This window comes from Canis lupus, chromosome 38 (genome assembly GCF_011100685.1).
Source record: "Canis lupus familiaris isolate Mischka breed German Shepherd chromosome 38, alternate assembly UU_Cfam_GSD_1.0, whole genome shotgun sequence".
In the NCBI taxonomy this organism is placed as follows: domain Eukaryota; kingdom Metazoa; phylum Chordata; class Mammalia; order Carnivora; family Canidae; genus Canis; species Canis lupus.
Window position 1 is genome coordinate 3524352 of NC_049259.1, and position 20814 is coordinate 3545165.

General features: G+C 38.1%; 1 protein-coding gene across 1 annotated transcript in view; it reads right to left on the bottom strand.

The window, feature by feature from the left end:
• Nucleotides 1-16198, bottom strand: part of CFH (complement factor H) — a 77388-nt gene extending 61190 nt beyond the window's left edge. The window contains exon 1 of the mRNA XM_038586088.1: nt 15996-16198. Within this exon, the coding sequence (XP_038442016.1) occupies nt 15996-16053 (58 nt within the window). The 5' untranslated portion in view covers nt 16054-16198. The remainder of the gene's footprint in view (nt 1-15995) is intronic.
• Between the last annotated feature and the right edge of the window lie 4616 nt (nt 16199-20814).

The following is a 20814-nucleotide window of genomic DNA, read 5'->3' on the forward strand; positions in this document are numbered from 1 at the left end:
ATGGGACTCGGGTCAGGGTCTCCAGGATCTCACCCCAGGCTGAAGGGGGCGCTAAACTGCTGAGCCACCCCGGCTGCCCAATAACAATGTCTTAAAGTGCTTGCAAAAAATTCAGGAATAAGTAAAATAAAATAAATAATAATAAAATAATAATAATAAAAATGTCAAGTGATAACAAATGAAATTAAACTGTTTTAATGTTTACATAGCCTAGAATGTAGTGAAAGTATTGATTAAGGGTAGACTATAATAATTTGGGTATGCTTATTATAAAACCTTAATATTAGGAGATAAATAACCTATACAAATGATATAGTGAGGTAGTAAAGAATATTTGATTGATATATATATTTTTAAAGATTTTATTTTATTTAATCATGAGAGACAGAATGAGAGAGAGAGAGAGAGAGAGGCACAGGCACAGGCAGAGGGAGAAGCAGGCTCCATGCAGGGAGCCTGAAGTAGGACTTGATCCCAGGACTTCAGGATCATGACATGAGCCAAAGGCAGACTCTCAACCACTCAGCCACCCAGGTGCAAGAAAGGAGGAATAGAAGAAAAGATGACACAAAAAATAAATAGCAATATGTTAGACTTGAGCTTTTTTTTGTTGGTGGTTCTGAATACTTTAATGCCACATAACAAGATACTATTACAGAAACCGACAGTGCTTCAGTAATGGGAACATTATAAGACCCACAGAGAGATGGAAAAAAGAAATGCTTTGGAGCCAGGCAAGTGCCTATTTACCTCCCATCTCTACCACATACTAGTTGTACAACCTTGGGCAAGTCACACAGCATCAGTCTATTTCCTTGCCTATAAAATGGGACATTAACTTTAATCCTCAAAGTTTTCAAGGATTAGTTAATGTAGAAAACTGGCTCATTGGGGCACCTTACTGGCTCAGTTGGTGGAGTATGTGACTCTGAATCTCAGGGTTATAAGTTTGAGCCCCACACTAGATGTAGAGATTACTTAAAAATAAAACCTCAAAAAAAAAAAAAAAAAAAAAATAAAAAAAAAAAAAATAAAAAAATAAAACCTCAAATTAAAAAAAAAAAAAAGAAAGAAAGAAAATGGGGCACCCGGATGGCTCAGTCGGTTAAGCGTCCAACTATTGGTAATCAGTAATTACAATTTACATTTATGTAAATAGATTCACCACATCAATTAAAATATCAACACAGACTGGAGAAAAACAGAAAATAAAACTGGTGTATGCTGATTACTTTTGATAAAATGGGACTGGGGCACCTGGGTCCCTCAGTCCATTAAGCATCTAACTCTTGGGATTCAGGATCTGATCTCATGGCTCGTGGGACGTAGCCCGTGTTGGGCTCTCTGCTCAACAGGAGTCTGCTTGGATATTCTCTCCTTCTGCCCCTTCCCCTGCTTATGCTCTCTCTCTCTCTTTCTCTCTCTCTCTCTCAAATAAAGAAATAAATCTTTTTTTTAAAAAATGGGACAGATAAGTTGAAAGTAAATGATAAAAGCTAATACACTATGAAAATATTAGTCAAGGGCAGCCCCGGTGGCTCAGCGGTTTAGCGCCGCCTGCAGCCCAGGGAGTGATCCTGGAGGCCCGGGATCGAGTCCCACCTCAGGCTCCCTGCATGGAGCCTGCTTCTCCCTCTGCCTGTGTCTCTGCCTCTCACTCTCTTTATGTCTCTTATGCATAAATAAATAAATAAAAAGATAGGGCTTCTATATTAATATCAGGCAAAGAATAATTTAAGGCAGAAAATATTGCTAGATAAATGAGGGCCATGTCACAGTAGTAAAAGAACTACTTGAACAGAAAGATGTAATAATTCTAAGTGTGTATGAACGTTTAGAATGATTGCTGGAGTGGTCTCATACCAAGTCACAGGAGATAATTATAAACACCTCTTCTCAACACAGTATTTAGTGATGTCACATTGGTAACTTGAAATTGAAAATGAGTATTTAATTTACAACATGGGTATTAGCAAATTCTACAAGTCAAGACTCTCTCTTTTCCTTTTTTTTTTTTTTGAATAGTTGATTGTTATACATTTACCAACATTCTATGTACATAAACCTAATAATATGTCTTCAAGATATAACAGAAGTATGGGGATCCCTGGGTGGCTCAGCGGTTTAGCACCTGCCTTCTGTCTACGGCGTGGTCCTGGGGTCCCAGGATCGAGTCCCACGTCGGGCTCCCTGCATGGGGCCTGCTTCTCCCTCTGCCTGTGTCTCTGCCTCAATCTCTCCCTCTCTGTGTCTCTCATGAATGAATGAATGAACAAATAAATATTTTATTCATTTATTCTTGCGAGACACAGTGAGAGAGGCAGAGATGTAGGCAGAGGGAGAAGCAGGCTCCATGCAGGGAACCTGATGTGGGGCTGGATCCCGGGACTCCAGGATCACACCCTGAGCCAGAGGCAGATGCTCAACCGCTGAGCCACCCAGGTACCCCAATAAATGTGGGACCCAGGAAATTTAACGGAATCCCCTACCTCTGGACAAGCAGAGCAGGACTGACTCTATTTTGGGCTGCACCTGCCGTGTGCTGAGCTGCTTATTACTTAGGGCACCGCCCGCCCTAATCAAAGGCCAGGCCACACCCTAATCGGAAATCCGGCTCAGCGGACCAGCCTGACTGTGCAACTTTCTGCCTATCCCATGGGCCACTGACCCCTATAAAGCTGCTAAGCCTCTTAGTCTCGGGGTCCACGTCCCTGCTCCGCTGCGTCGGGTGCACTTGGTCCCAGGCTCGAGCTTGTAAATCAACCCTCGTGTGTTTGCATCGGTGTCGGCTCCTTGGTGGTTTCTCGGGTTTGCGATCTTGGGCACAACAATAAATCTTTTTAAAATATATCTTTTAAATATTTTATTTATTTATTAGAGACAGAGAGAGAGAGAGAGAGGCAGAGACACAGGCAGAGGGAGAAGCAGGCTCCATGCAGGGAGCCCGACGTGGGACTCGATCCCTGGCCTCCAGGATCACACCCTGGGCTGCAGGCGGCTCTAAACCGCTGCGCTACCGGGGCTGCCCGCATTTAGAGTGATTTCAGCTATATAAAATTCAAGAACAATCATATATATTAGAGATGTGTACAGAGGCTGTGAAGCTATTAAAAAAGGGCAAAAATGTAATTCCTAGAACCATGAAGATAACATTTTCTTCCAGAGGAAAGGCAGGGGTATTGACATAATAGAAACCCACTGGGATTTTCTGGGATGCTGGGAACATTTTACTTGTTGACATGAGTGACTTCTATCTTTAATACTGTATATTCATACTTTATTCACTCTTACATATTCTATTTCACTATAAACGTAATAAAGTAACAGAATCTGCTCATACAGTATGATTCTTATTCTGTAAAAAATTAACTAAACGACATATAAAGAGATCACAGGATGTTAATATGAAGCTTTTGCCTACTGATTATAGCTGCTAATATTTTTAATACTTCCTGCTGCTTTATTTAGCTATAACTACCCTTGATATTAAAATGACTACAGGAGGAGGTAAGATGGCAGGGTAACAGGAAGACCCTAGGCTTGCCTCATTCCTTAAACACAGCTAGACACATGTCAAATCATTCTGAACACCCACAAAATTGATCTGAGGACTGATAGAACAAACTGCGCAACTAGAGAAGAGGAGTCAAATCGTGAAGGGCAGAAGGTACAGGAATCTGATTTGGGGGAGAAAGAGATCACAGGGGCTGTAGAGGGGAGCCGTGGTCATGGAGAGAGGCTAGAGAAAGAGACAGGAAATGAGAGAGAGAGGGGGGAGCAGAGGGGGTCACAGAGGGAAAACACTTCCCCAAAGACATTGACTGGGAAAATGAGAGGGGCTGATTTTTGCAAGTTTTTACAAGTTGGGCTCAAAGACTAGAGTTTTTCAAGTCTGTGCCAATGTCAGTGAGGAAACCTTCAGGGCACTGTGGTGTTCCTGTGGAGGAGGGGGGCGCAGAAGATGCAATCTGAAGATTCTCTGGGACTCCCTGGGAGAGACAGATCCCTCTTCTTGGAGTACATCTGGGAGAGGTGGCACTGCCTCTCCAGGGGGAAAAAGCGCTGGTAGGCGCCATTTCCAGAGACACCTGCTGAGGGCAGTTAACCCAAACACAGGCTCTTTAAATGCACTTTACCCCAAACTCCATGCCCCTGCACTTTGGCACAACTGCCTATCTGGGACAAACCCACATCATCCCAGCGTGGTGAGACCCTCCCCCAGCGGACTGGCACGGGTTCTGCACCATGCCAGGTCCCTAAAGTTTTGAGTTCTAAAACTCAGCTGGCCTGCCTGGGATAGAACACAGGTGCACTGCCCTGCTGGGCAGGCAGATGGCCCAGGCATAGTCAAGGTGAAGGCAGGGATCTGAGGGACACCTGGAATGCATGAGGGGAGCTTTTTCCCTCTTTTGCAAGGGCTTGCCAGACAGCAGTGGGCACGAAGTCCCCTTTCCAAGGACATGGAAGAAGAAATGAAGAAGAGCACTACATGGTAATAAAGGGGTCTATCCAACAAGAAAATCTAATAATAGTAAATATTTATGTCCCCCACTTGGGGGCACCCAAATACATAAAACAATGAATAACAAACATACAGGAGCTCATTGATAATAATACAGTAATAGTGAGGGGACTTTAATACTCCAGTTACACCAATGGACAGATCACCTAAGCAAAAAACCAACAAGGAAACAATGGCTTTGAATGACACACTGGAGTAGATGGACTTCACAGATATATTCAGAACATTTCATCCTAAAGCAGCAGAATATACATTCTTTTTGAACGCACATGGAATGTTCTCCAGAATAGATCACATACTTGGTCACAAATCAGGCCTCAGTCAGTACAAAAAGATTGAGATCATATCATGCATATTTTCTGAACACAACGCTATGAAACTTGAAGTCACTCATAAGAAAAAAATTGGGGATCCCTGGGTGGTGCAGCGGTTTAGCGCCTGCCTTTGGCCCAGGGCGTGATCCTGGAGACCCGGGATCGAACCCCACGTCAGGCTCCCAGTGCGTGGAGCCTGCTTCTCCCTCTGCCTGTGTCTCTGCCTCTCTCTCTCTCTCTGTGTGACTATCATAAATAAATAAAAAAAAGAAAAAAAAAAAGAAAAAAATTGGAAAGACCATAAATGCATGGAGGTTAAAGAATCCTACTAAAGAATGAATGTGTCAACCAGAAAAGACATAAAAAAATACATGGAAACAAATGATAATGAAAACATGACTGTCCAAAACTTTTGGGATGCAGCAAAAGTGACTCCTAAGAGGAAAGTATATAGCAAATAAGGACTATTTTAAGAAGCAAGAATAATCTCAAATATGCAACCCAACCCTCACCTAAAGGAGCTAGGAAAAGAACAGCAAATGACTAAAGCCGAAAGCCTTTGGAAGAAGGGAAATAATAAAGATTAGAATAGAAATAAATGATATAGAAACAACAACAAAACCCAACAAAACAAGAACAGATAATGAAATCAGGATCTGGTTCTTTGAAATATTTAATAAAACTGATAAATCTCTAGCCAGACTTATCAAAAAGAATAGAGAAAAGATCCAAATAAATAAAATCACAAATGAAAGAGATCACAACCAACATCGTAGAAACACAAACAATCTTAAGAGAGTATTATGAAAAATTATATGCCAACAAATTGGGCATTCTGGAAGAAATGGATATATTCCTAGAAATATATAAACTACCAAAACTGAAATGGGAAGAAATAGAAAACTTGGACAGACTGATAACCAGCCAAGAAATCAGTAATCAAAAATCTCCCAACAAACAAAAGTCCAGAGCCAAATGGCTTCCCAGGGGAATTCTATATGTAAATGATGAATCACTGAATTTTACTCTTGGAAATAATATTACACTATATGTTAATTAACTATAACTTAAATAAAAACTTTAAAAATGATTCCATTAGCAGATCAACACATTACTTTTAAAAATGGCAAATTTAAAGATACTTATCACCATACATATTTATTAGCATTACTTTCATCACCAAACTTCTTTCTTTACTTGGTTTTATGACAATGGTTTAACATTTCGTTCTAGAATTTCTTTTTAAAAGGCAAAAAGAGGAATGCCTGAGTGGCTCAGTGGCTGAGCATCTGCCTTCGGCTCAGGGCATGACCCTGGAGTCCCAGGATCGAGTCCCACATTAGGGTCCCTGCATGGAGGCTGCTTCTCCCTCTGCCTGTGTCTCTGCCTCTTTCTCTCTCTCTGTCTCTCATGAATAAATAAATAAAATCTTTAAAAAGTAATAAAAAATAAATAAAAGGCAAAAAGAGTAAATAACCAACTGAGCTGAATCCCATCAGGGAACATATCCATTAGGAAAACATCTTACAATTCATAGAAGCTCCATGTAAAGCTATATTTTTGTGTGGTAAATAATGGGATTTAATATATAGTAACTTTTCTTTGAAGTTTTAGTTGTAGCAAGTTTTTAGCACATTTGTGAGGGAATTTTTTTTTTTAAGATTTTTATTTATTTATTCATGAGAGACAGAAAGAGAGAGGCAGAGACACAGGCAGAGGGAGAGAAGCAGGCTCCATGCAGGAAGCCTGATGTGGGACTAGATCCCAGGTCTCCAGGATCACTCTCTGGGCTGAAGGCGGCGCTAACCACTGAACCACCCAGGGATCCCCGGTGAGGGAACTTTTAATAAATGATTCCACAGTATAGTTTTGATTTTTTAGAATTTAAGTAAACATACTTTTTATCCACTAGATGGTGCTAATGCCCTATCATTAAACAACACAAACCCCATCTCCTGGCATTTCCCACCCCAACAAAAAAGCCAGATTTTTTTGTAGTTATTAGTTTTTAAATTTAATGTTCATGTTTTCATGTGAAAATTTTATGCTTAATTACAGGCTAATATGTGTGTTTTTCAGCTTAGAAATTCAGATCCAGTGCTCGCTTTGGCAGCACATATACTAAAGAAATTCAGATCCACTTCTTGGCATTCAGATTTCTGGAAAAATAGTTAAATTTCAAATGTAAACGCCATATTGTGAGTACAGAACTATTTTTCACTAGTGTATTAACATTTTGGTAGAATTAGGTCCTATCCGGGAACCCTGGGTGGCACAGCGGTTTAGCGCCTGCCTTTGGCCCAGGGCGCCATCCTGGAGACCCAGGATCGAATCCCACATCGGGCTCCTGGTGCATGGAGCCTGCTTCTCCCTCTGCCTGTGTCTCTGCCTCTCTCTCTCTCTCTCTGTGTGACTATCATAAATAAATAAAAAAATTAAAAAAAAAAAAGAATTAGGTCCTATCCTATTAAGTTAATGCAAGAGAAGAGTAACAAAGGATTTTTTAAATCAATTAATCCATTCAATTTAAATAATGATTAATTTTTTTAAAATGTATTTGAGAGAGAGATTGAGAGAGAATGTACGCAGCTGGGGAGGAGCAGAGGAAGACTCTGTGCTGAGCGCAGAACCCCACACGGTCTTCATCTCAGGACCCTGAGATCATGACCTGATCTGAAACCAAGAGCAAGGCGCTTAACTGGCTCTGCTACCCAAGTGCCCCTAAATTATTTTTTTTTAAGGTAACAAATCTACCAAAAGAGTAATCCATCCACAAAACATTAATCAATACACGCACATTCAGCCCATTGGCTAGCCTGAGGCAAATGCATTTCCTTTTGGTTTTAATTCAAGATAATACATTTATACCTCTAATTGTTGATTTTTTCAAATTTAATTACTGTTAACAACCAGGTATAAAAGACAGGGATATATCTCTTTGATATCATCTTCCTACCACCCTCTCATAATATTTACTGTGTATGTATATTTACTCCATGTATGCATATATCCATACACGTGTATGTATATTAGCTCTATCAGTGAGAGTAAGAGAGAATAAGAATTCTCATATTGATTACCCTTTTTACTTTAAGTCATTCTTAAAATTCTGGTGCTTTTTTCCATAAACAAATAGCATCTCTTGACTGTACAAAAACAGTATCACCACTCCCTACCCCATTTATCCATCTTTCTACCACCATTTCCAAAATCTCAGTTCTGATTATTATCATTTGCCACCTCGACTGTGAAGCAGCCTGCTAACTAGTCTCCATACCTCCATCCTCCCATTCTCCACAGGACTCCACAGGAATTTTGGCAAAATTGGTCCTGCCACTCCTGCGCTTAAAATTCTTCAGTGACTTTCCCTTTACCTTAAGACACTACAAACTCCTTACCCCGCCCTTGGAACCCCTTCTCCGGCTCTTGCCATTCTCTCTGATAGCATCTTGTCACCTCTACTGTGTACTCATTGCACCAAAGCTACCCTAGTTTGTTTATATTTTGTCAAGCATCTCAAATGTATTTTTTTTCCCTTTAGATCTCTTGGTTTATTTCTCTCCTAGAACATTTGCAGCAGAGACTTTTGGTGGTTGCTTTTGTCCCATCTTTCAGGCTTTCCTCAAATATTATTTCCTCAAAGTGACCCACTTAAGACCAGCCCAGCTAAAGGCTCTGCACCCCACTACTCCATCTCTCTGGTTTTTCTTCAGCCTCTACTTTACTTCCTTCACAACATAGTTCACAATTCACAATTATTTTTATGTTGACAAGGATTTCATCTATCCTGCCATCAAAATGTAAGCTCCCATTCTGTTTTACAGAACGGAGCAATTTTCATTAGTACTCAGATCCTCTTACCTCACATTCACCTCCTCTCTACTTTTGTTCTAATCTTCAACACACTGAGCATTATCAATTCACCTCATTCTCAAAACATTTAAATGATACACGATCTTGTGTTCTAACAGGAATTAAGTGTATCTTAACAATGTGACTTTTATCTGTCTGAATTCACAAAAACCTGTTCAAGCTCAGTTAAACCACATTCTTAAAAAAGATTTTTAATTAGACAAAAAGACATTTCAGCCCAGGTAATCAAACTGTTGGCATGTGTGTAGAGCAACCACATTTGTTTGAATTAAACTGGCAGTTTTTGAAGAAACAGGGCAAGGGGTTTAGTAAACAGGTAACGTAAATGTATTTCAAAAGTATACAAACATTTTAAGACTTAGGTTATGATTTTCTTTTAATAGCATCTCTCTTCTCAATTTCTTTTTTTTTCTTTTTTAAAGATTTTATTTATTTATTTATTCATGACAGACACAGAGAGGCAGAGACACAGGCAGAGGGAGAAGCAGGCTCCATGCAGGGAGCCTGATGCGGGACTCCATCCCGGGACTCCAGGATCATGCCCTGGGCTGAAGGTGGCGCTAAACCGCTGAGCCACCCAGGGATCCCCTTTTTTTGATTTTTTAAATGAAATTCTACCTGGGTATTCTCTTGGTCTGATATTGTGATTTAAAATTATTCTGTCCATAAATAAGAGTGTGAATGGATTTGGCTATTGAATAAGAATGGAATTCATTTTGCTTTTATTTGGGAGGCATAGTTACAAAATTTTGGTTAAAGGTAAAAATAAATATCCTTGATAATTTAATAATCATCTACTTAATTTTTGCAATTTTGAATTTTAAAGGGTATTATTAACATGCAACACAGAGCTAATTACTTGTTTTCAAGGTCAATATATCTATAAACTGTTATTTGAAAAGTATTCTTAATCAAATGAAATAAATCATGATAAAATTATATACTTGAGAAAACCTTAATCAAATGTGTACCAGATTGTTTTGGTAGACTAAGGTTGATCTCTTTATACAATTACTCTATTTTTCTAAAATTATTTTGGGAAAAAAAGAACAAGAGATATTACTTTTAGGTAGCCTAATTCTAAATTTAGTAAATATTAGAATATATTTTAAAGCAAAACTACAAATCAATTTAGAAAAAATAAATGGACAAAATGGAAATAGCAAAAGTGGATATTTTATGTTAAATTTCTTTTCTAGGGATCCCTGGGTGGCGCAGCGGTTTGGCGCCTGTCTTTGGCCCAGGGCGCGATCCTGGAGACCCGGAATCGAGTCCCACATGGGGCTCCCGGTGCATGGAGCCTGCTTCTCCCTCTGCCTATGTCTCTGCCTCTCTCTCTCTCTCTCTCTCTCTCTCTCTCTCGCTCTCTGTGTGTGACTATCATAAATAAATAAATAAAAATAAATAAATAAATAAATAAATTTCTTTTCTATCTTCTTACTGATATATATGCATACTAGCTATATGTGCATGACCCAGTTTTCAAAACAAGACAAATTCAGAGTATTTTACAAATCATATGAGAATAATTAAAGACATTTGGCAAATAATAAATATATATACACCCCTATAAAGAAAATATCAGCTGCAATTAAGTTTTAATTTTATTTTTTATTTTAATTTTTAAAAAGATTTTATTCATTTATTTATTTTGGGAAAGAGAGCAAGCGCTTGCATGCACAAGCTCAGGTGTGCACACGGGAGCAGGGGGAGGGGCGGAGGGAGGGGACAATCTCAAGTCAACTGTGCTGAATGGAGCCTTATGCAGGGCTTGGTCCCATGACCCCAAGAAAATGACCTGAGCCAAAATCCTGAAGTGGTCACTCAACGGACTGAGCCACCCAGGTGCCCCAAAGTGAAGTTTTTAAAAAATAACTCTAGGAAGAACAGATAGAGATTATATTGCATTATTAAAGCATTTAAAGACACAAAATTATATTTTTAAAATTTGAAAGTATGATTATAAAATATTTTCTTGAAATTTTAACAGTGTAAAGACCATGAAGATAATTCCGGGATTATGAAAAGCAAATAAGCAAATGGGAGACCAGGTAATAGCTATAAGACATCAGCTATGATCATGCCATAGTTAGGTTGAAAACAAGTTACTATGAGGATACTGTTTGAATATTTCACTGAAATCGAGTTTCTTGAAATGGATAGTGTTTGAATGGCTAATACCTAATGCCAAATATTATTATTGTTCAGGTGAAAATGGTAGCTTAAAATAAATTGTTAGTATATATTGGCTGGTTGCTATAAAAAGGAGCTTAGTTAGAGGGTGACATTAATTGAGTGCCTTTAAAAACTCTAGCAGGGGCACCTGGGTGGCTCAGTGGTTGAGCATCTGCCTTCCGCTCAGGTTGTGATCCTGGGGTCCTGGGATCAGTCCCACATGGGGCTCCCTGCATGGAGCCTGCTTCTCCCTCTGCCTGTGTCTCTGCCTCTCTCTCTCTCTCTCATGAATAAATAAATAAAATCTTTAAAAAAACCAAAACTCTGTAGCAGGAATGATTTAGCATCTAAATAATTATCATGACAATCTTGAGGATAAATATTAAAAAAGAAAAAGAAAAACAACACACACTATACCCAATTTCAGCTGTAGTACTTGTGGAAATGCAATTGATGGAAGATTTAGAAATGTGGGAGTTGTTTCCAACTCTCCATTTTTACAGATCTGTTAGTCTTTTGTATACCAATTGATGCTTCCTCAGTCTTAAAATCTCCTCCTCCCTGTCATCCTTATTAGGTTAACTCCTATTCCTACCCAAAATGTCATCCAGACCCTGACCTATTTCTTTCTCTTTATTCCACCTCTTACAAATCAACTCCTCAACCCTATCCCACTCCATCCTCTGATTTCTATTTGGGTATCTTGCCTCCTCTAAATAATCCTATAGTCTCTTTTTTGCTTATCTCCATCACAATACTTTGTATGAGAAAATACAACATGTTGGTAAAATACAGCACTCATTCCTTTTGTTTTCCCTGCTAAATGGCCTTTTGGAAAATGTTAGTCATAGGGCCTGGGCACGTAATGGTACCTCAAAAAATGATCATTGCATGAACAAAGAAATGAACGGATGAATAGGGAACTCTCTGGGAGTTTTTCCATTATATCTGCGGATTATAGGCAATCTCTGAAAAGAGTGTAGTGGATGGTAGCAAATATAAAAGATAAGACATGGGAACAAATGTTTAGTAATCTTTTTTTTTTAATAATTAATTTTTTTTCAGATGTTGGCCTTAAGGGATACTGCATATTTTCTTTTAAAAAAATATTTTTATTTATTTATTCATAGAGACACAGAGAAAGAGAGAGAGAGAGAGGCAGAGGGAGAAGCAGGCCCCATGCAGGGAGCCCGATGCAGGACTCGATCCCGAGTCTCCAAGATCACACCTCGGGCTGAAGGCGGCGCTAAACCGCTGCACCACCGGGGCTGCCCTGTTTAGTAATCTTTTGAAGTCAGGAATCATTTTATTTAGTTCAAAAAAAAAAAAAACCTTTTGGGAGCCTATGAAAAAGTGAACGTCTCAATAACCACTTTTCTGTCTACTACACTTTTGGTCAACAAAGTTCGAGAAACTTGGTGCTCCCAGTTAAAATGCCAAAACAAATAAAAGTGCTATCATATCTTTTATCCCATTCCTTCTGTTATTTTAATTTTTTTTTCTGTTCTATTACTTTAATTTCTCTGAGCCATTTTTATAAATGTTTCCTCATAATTTTAAGCTGAAATGTAACACTTTTTTCTCCCCAGTTATTTCACGTCCTTTTTATGTATCATATTCTGAAACTATTTAAAGTTGTTAAGAAATGGATAAGGTGCACATCGGTTCTGTGAGCACAGGATAGATTGGTTGGCAAGAGTCTCACAGGCGTGGGCAGGTGGGGGATGGCGTTTCGGGTGAAAAGAGGGAGGCATAGTTGGGAAGAAGGAAAAGTGCAAAGGCTGTAGAACAAGTAGGGATTGAGCAAAGACAGGTGGATGGATATAGACTTTGGCTGAAGCCCTAGCCATCAAAGGCCAAAAATGAAGGATCTACTAACTTGTCATTTAGAACTTACTTCCAGCTAAGAATAATTTCAGCAATACTTAATAATTCAGTTCTGGTTTAACACTATATGCAGGCAAAAAAAGTAGCACATGTATTCTCCGGATATGACTACACTTAGAATAAGCAAGGCCTGCTTTGGCATACCTCTCCTCTGACATTCCGGGGCATCTGCTCTGACCCTTCTCTTGGCACTCACCGGTGCACTTCCCCATCGGATCTTCCCCTCCGCAGAAAAACCTCACTTTCCAGATTTGCTTAGTCTCCTTCTTCACCCTTATCATTCATTTCTACCTTTCCTCACTAAAATTGCTACAGAGAAGTTATTGATATATAATAATTCACAGTAAATTACAGTGACTAATAGTAGATTTAACTGTTCTAAAGTATTTATTCAGAGTATTTGTCATTCCACATAAATTTCAGGTTTGTTGAATATGGTGATATCAGCATGTAAGACATTTTTGAAGAAGACAGGAAATTGAAGGCAATTGGGTCATTGCACAACCTTAAATCACAGTACATGGGTAAACACCCCACAGCTATCTCTGAAAATGTGGGGTTTTGGTGAAGGGAGAAGGAGAAATCTTATTTATCATGTTGGAATTAAAACACAGAATTTAGGATTAAAAATCACTACCTCAAGTTTTCTGGATTAGATAACTATGTGTTACATTCATATATACCCTTATGAGTGTTTATAATTAAGTTGTAATTAATTCTTATGATTTATAATATCAATTATTGGGGATCCCTGGGTGGCGCAGCGGTTTGGCGCCTGCCTTTGGCCCAGGGCGCGATCCTGGAGACCCGGGATCGAATCCCACGTCAGGTTCCCGGTGCATGGAGCCTGCTTCTCCCTCTGCCTATGTCTCTGCCTTCTCTCTCTCTCTATGACTCATAAATAAATAAAAAAATTAAAAAAAATCATTTATAATATCAATTATTTTTTCCATTTTAGGGCTAACTCAAATTTGAAACCATCTTGTGTTTGAAATATATTAAAAAAATTTTTTTCCTACCCTTTCTGATAGAAGAGAATCTCTCCAGCTTTGATCTATAATATATTTTAAGTCCTGAAAGAACTTTTTTGCCCTTTAAACCTCCAGAATTAGATAACACATATATCTCTCCAGACAAAACAGCCAGTGTGTATTTGGACATGTTTCAGTAGGTTTTAATTTATTCACATTTATCAGCCAGGAATTTCTGGACTGTGGCTAATTTCAAAGAGTATGTGGTATGTTTGAGGGACTGTTATTCTAAACTTTGTCCTGTAAATCTGACTAGATTCTTAGCAGCCTGTGGTGACTCCTGCAACCACGCTGTTTTACAAGGAAGCAACTAAAGTTTCTATACAAATGGCAGTAGGTAGGCAGAGAGCCCATTGCATTACAAAGGTACTAGTCGGTCTCCAAGAAACTTGGGCTAATAAATTCTTCCTATCAGCTATGATTCCTCTTTAGTAGTGAGTACTATTTTTTGATGAATGTTTACTTTAAACAGGACAGAGGCGATTTATGAAATGCTAACAGGTCAAGCGTGGGTGAATAAAACAGATTGTGATAGCATTCAAATCAGTATTCAATCAGCAGAAACTGGTATCACATTTAAACACATTTTGATGAAATATAAAATACAGATGAGATGAGTCAGCTGGAATCAATTACGTAAGTAAGAAGTTTAAATTGCTATTATTTAATTTTTATTACACACTTTATAGCATCCAATTTTAATATTTCAAATCCCACTTTGTAATCACTTAAACAGTTTAATTAAACTTGGCCTCAATTCTTGAGTTTTGAACATGAACTAGAAATAAATCTTCCTTTCATGATAAATGATATCTACATAAAGCCTCAGCAAAGCACATGTAAATATTGAGACACTGAAAGTATTCCTTTTAAAGAAAAGACAAAAAAACACTTATGTAAAGAGAAAAGATATTTGCTACGACTGGTAACATTAACAGGATTCTGGAACTCTTTGCCAATACAATAATATTTTACTTTTGAATATTAACTGTAGTATTTTTGTGTGCAGGGAAATGATTAAATACCTAGTTTAAAAGGTGGCTGGATATAAAGTTTCCAAGCTAAAAATCAAGTGTACTAGAATGTAAAACTGAAAGAAAGCTCTGTTATAGAAAAAAATTAAACACTTTTGAATAAACCTTACAAAAATGACTAAAAGATATAATTAAAAAGATAAGTACTTTTATTTTCTACACAAGTACTTTCATTTTCTACATTGGAAGATGCTCAAGGACAGATTTTTAAATTGTTTGCTAATATTTCTCAATGCTTAGAGGTTGACATGAAGTAAGCATTCAATCCAAACTTGTTGACTTAGTGAAAAGTTTTAGAAGTTTATGAATGATAGGTAACTGATTTGGCTTTAAAATGTCAGTGAAATATTATCATATAATTAGTTACCTATCGTGAATTAGAAACCAAATTTCCTCCAAAGAAACTTTTTGATCTATTGAGAAGTAGTGTTAGGATTAAATTTAATTATGTCTAGGGATTGTCTTATTGATGATACCAGAAAAAAAACTTCTACATTCATATTCATACTCCTAAGACTCTCTTCTAGAATATATCTCAAATACAACCACAGGAAAAAAACCCATTTTGAATAACTTACATGTTACAAACATTCCATGTTCAATTTTTTCAGATATATGTGGTATTTTCATTCTAATGATACAAGTAATGTTTGCTTATCTACAAGACTTTTAAGGCCGTGGCAATATCAGTTGTAAATGATAGACAGATTTTTCTTTAGAGAGAGTTGACATCTATATCTGAAATAAATCCAATCATTGGATGATTTGAAGGCTTCTATTGTCTAATTTCTGTTCTAGTTCTATGTACATTCCTATGCTTCTTAATACTTTTACACAAAGCATTTTGGTGAAAATTCTAAACAACAAAAACAAAATTATGATGATTTCAAGGAAAATTACTATGATATATTAGTTTTCAAAATATTTATTAAAACATCTTTTGAATTTTTACATTAAATAAAACCACGATAAATAATCACATCATTTAAATATGCTACTTACATTTTTTCAAACTTAACAATGTCATAAGCTACTGGCACACTAAGCTACAGAACAGTAATGAAATCACATTTTCTAGACCAAATTTCTATTACCGCTGTGAAGAGCATATTAGCAAATGTTTATAATATAGAAAAAGTCTTCCTTTTTTTACTCTTACCTTCTGCAACACAAACAGTCCACAATATAAGCCAAATGATCTCCCCTGGAAATCTCATTTTGAGGATCTTTTAGGAGTACATTTAATAGCTGACACCATTCACACTATGTCAACTTCTCTTTCTCTAAAAAAATGTGGGTAGTGCAGGAAAGCATTTGCTCAAAAGAAGTTGAAACGCAACTCGGGGAATTAAAGGGACTGCTAGATGCTCCGCCCATCAGAAACTTTTGCAAGATAAAAGAAAAAAATCAACCACAAGCCTCAGCAATGCTAGTGTTTGAAACTGATTGTCCCTGCATTCCCACTGAATGTTAATGCTGTGACCTGCTTTTGATTTGTTTTTATAAACTCATGCATGTTCTCCGCTGGAACACATTCAGATTCTTGGAATGTGCAAAGATACATCTGGTGATATCCTTTGGATTTCATAAACCCTCAGGAGATCAAATAATAGAAGCTTTTTAAAAAAAATCATGTACAGAACTTGGAGTTAGGCAATGCTTTCACAAATAAGACCCAGACAAGACCCAGACAATGTGAGTAAACTTTTGCCAAGAGTATGGTGCTGGCATGCTTTTCCTGAAACCCAGAAATTATTCTATTTACGTGTGTGAAAACAGGATCCCTTTCATTGGTCATACATATGTCTAATAATTCAAAAACTAAGAAATGTGAATGTAGAATTTTTAAACTTTATATTGAAATATAATATGCATAAAGAGAATATAAACAAATGGTTTGATGAATGTTGAGAAGGTGGAGACATGTATGCAATCAGCACCAAGCTCAGGAAACTGAGCAGCACTAGCTCTCAGAGAAGCCCCGGTTGTCTCCTTGGGTCACAGCCCCTCTCACACTTGCCCTTATCACATGCAGAGTGACCACTATCCTGATCTCAACGAACATGGTATCAGTTTGTCTGTTTTGTACTTTACCTAAATTGAAATATATTTATTTTTTAGTGTTTAGAGCCTTTCACTAAATACTGTTTGTTGTTCAACCACACTGTTGGGTTTAATTACAGATTACTAATTCTTCTTGCTGTGTAATACTCAATTATTTGAATATACCACATTTTATTTGTGTGACTGTTAGTGGGCATCTGAGTAGCTTCTAGTTTGGAGCTAATAGAAATAGGGCTGCTATCAGAAAGGGAGACAGAACATGAAGACTCCTAACTCTGGGAAACGAACTAGGGGTGGTGGAAGGGGAGGAGGGTGGGGGGTGGGAGTGACTGGGTGGCGGGCACTGAGGGAGGCACTTGACCGGATGAGCACTGGGTGTTATTCTGTATGTCGGCAAATTGAACATCAATAAAAAATAAATTTATTATTAAAAAAAAGAAATAGGGCTGCTATTATGAGGTTTTTGGTAAAGACATGTCCTTATTTCTGATGAGTACATTCCTAGGAGTGGAATGGTAGGACATAGAAGTATAAATTGCTCCAAATCCTCAACACACTTGATGCTTTCAATCTGTGTAATTTTAGCCATTATGGTAAACAAAGAGCATTAAGTCTCTTGTTTTTTTTCTTTTCCCTTAAGGTTTTATTTATTTATTTGACAGAGAGAGAGAAAGAGCATAAGCAGATGGAGCAACAGAGGAAGAGGGAGAAGCAGGCTCTCCACTGAGCAGGGGCTCGATCTCAGGACCTGAGAAAAAGGCAGATACTTATCTAACTGAAGGTGCCCCTCTCTATGGTGTTAATATGCATTTTCCTTTTGACAAATGAAGTTGAACAACTTTCAAGTAGTGATTGGTCATTTAGGTATCCTCTTTGGTGAATTGTTCATTCAAGTCTTTTGCATATATATACATATATTTTTTCTTTTTTTTTTTTTAAAGATTTTATTTATTTATTTATTCATGAGACAGAAACACGGGGAGAGGCAGAAGCAGGCTCCATGCAGGAAGCCCGATGTGGGACTTGATCTCGGGTCTCCAGGATCATGCCCTGAGCTGAAGGCGGCACTAAACCACTGAGCCACTAGGCCTGCCCCATATATTTTTTCTATTGAATTATCTATCTTCTACTTATCTCATTGTAGGAATTTTTTTATATTCTTCAGACATTCTTGGACATATTTATTTTTTTAAAGGATTTTATTTTTTTAAAAAGACTTTATTTATTTATTCATGAGAGACACACACACACAGAGAGAGGCAGAGACACAGGCAGAGGAAGAAGCAGACTCCATTCAGGGAACCCAATGTAGTACTTGATCCTGGGACTCCAGGATCACACCCTGGGCCAAAGGCAGGCACTCAACCACTGAGCCACCTAGGGATCTCCTATTTTTTTATTTTAGAGAGAGATAGAGAGTTCAAGGGTAGGTTGGGGCAGAGTGAGATAGGGAGAGAATCCTAAGCCGACTACACGTTGAGCATGGAGCTGGAAATGGTGCTCGATTCCAGGACCCTGGGAGATCACAACCTGAGCTGAAATGAAGGGTTGGAAGCTTAACCTACTGAGCCACCCAAGTGCCCCACTTGGACATATTTATTATAAATATCTTCTCCCAGTCCATGGGTTGTCATTTTGCTCATTGTTTTTAATGGGCAGAATTTCTTCATTTTAAATTGAGCAATTAAATGTTTTGTTTACATAATTATGCTTGACTCTCATTTTTTTCAAACATACTCTTGAAGAGTCCAAAAAAGGTAGCCTGCTGTTGAAGCTGGACACTTTTTCAGAGGGTTCAAATCACAAATTCATGCTGAATTCGCTGGCATGTTTAAACAGAAAAGAATTCTGGATCACTAAGTCCCCTTGCATGTTTATTGCTCTAGCTACAGCAGAACCCATCCTTGTAAATGTCACAGATATGACAATTGCAATGGAAAAAAAGAAAATGTCTGGAGCTTAAGAAGAAAAGACATTTTTAAAATTTTTAAATAGAAAAATTATAAATTTTTTCTACTTAGGTTAGTGCATTTTGTGTCCTATTTAAGGATTCCTTGCCTACTCCTAGGATACAATGATACTCTCCTCTAAAAGTATTATTTTCTGTTTCACATTTAAGACTGCATTTGACTTTTGTGTATGGTATAATAAAGGGCAACAGATATGTTTTTAAATTTTTTTTTTTTTTTTTTTTTTTATGATAGTCACAGAGAGAGAAATAGAGAGAGGCAGAGACATAGGCAGAGGGAGAAGCAGGCTCCATGCACAGGGGGCCCGATGTGGGACTCGATCCCGGGTCTCCAGGATCACGCCCTGGGCCAAAGGCAGGCGCCAAACCGCTGCGCGACCCAGGGATCCCAACAGATATGTTTTTAAAATATGGCGATCCAACTGTTCTAGCAATTTTTTTTTTTAAGATTTTATTTATTTATTCATGAGAGACACCGAGAGAGAGAAAGAGGCAGAGACACAGGCAGAGGGAGAAGCAGGCTCCATTTCATGCAGGGAGCCTGATGTGGGACTCGATCCCAAGTCTCTAGGACCACATCCTGGGTTGAAGGCAGCCCTAAACTGCTGAGCCACCCCGGCTGCCCTGTTTTGGCACTTTGAATGAAAATATCCTCTTTCCTACCACACCGTTTCACTCTGACTTTCCTCATAAATCAGGCAACTGGATATGTGTGAGTCCATTTCCTAACTTCTTCACTAACCTTAAGGAATTCACACTGCAATAGCTAGAAGTCCCACTTAAATTTTTAAATAAAATTTTTGATGAAGCGTCAATTTCTGAGAACTTAGGTTTTTTCCAGTTATCATTTATTTATCTATTTTTAAAGATTTTTATTTATTTGACAGAGAGAGAGTGCACAAGCTGAAGGAATAGCAGGGAGAGGGAGAGCACAGTCCCTGCTGAGCAGAGAGCTCAATGTGGGGCTCAATCCAAGGACCCTGGGATCATGACCCAAGAGAAAGACAGATGATTAACCAACTGAGCCACCTAGGCGCCCCCTCCAGTTATCTTTTATTTATTTTATAATGATTTTATTTATTTATTTATTCATGAGAGACACACACAGAGAGAGGTAGAGACATAGGCAGAAGGAGACGTAGGCTTTCTGCAGGAGCCCCATGCGGTACTCAATTCTGGAAACCCAGGATCACGCCCTGAGCTGAAGGCAGACACTCAACCGCTGAGTCACCCAGACTTCCCTCTAGTTATCCTTTATTTATTTTCTAAATTTATTTATTTATTTATTTATTTATTTATTTATTTATTTATGAGAGAGAGAGAGAGAGGCAGAGACACAGGAGGAGGGAGAAGCAGGCTCCATGCTGGGAGCCCAACGTGGTACTGGATCCCGGGACTCTAGGATCACTCCCTGGGCCCAAGGCAGGCGCTAAACCGCTGAGCCACCCAGGGATCCCCTCTAGTTATCTTTTAAATCGATTTCTTATAAAGACAAATACCACGTGATTTCATTCATATGTGGAATTTAAGAAACGTTAACAGATGAACATGGGGGGAAAGTGGAAAGCCATAAAATAGACTTAACTATAGAGCACAGACTGAAGATGGCTGGAGGGAAGGTGGGTGAGTGGATGGGCTAAATGGGTGATGGGGATTGAGGAGGGCACTTGTGATAAACACTAGGTGTTGTATATAAGTGAGGAGTCACTAAACCCTACACCTGAAACTAATGTTACACTGTATGTTAAATTACTGGAATTCAAATAAAAACGTGGAAGAAAAAAGTTCCAAAGAAGTTGTTTTCTTGTTTAATTTTGTTGTGATCTGAAGATATACTCTCAATAATTCTAATCTTTGAAAATTTGATGGGATTAGTATCTAAAATATATACAAAATTTAAGACTCAAAAAAAAAAGAATTTAAAACTCAACATCCAAAAACCGAA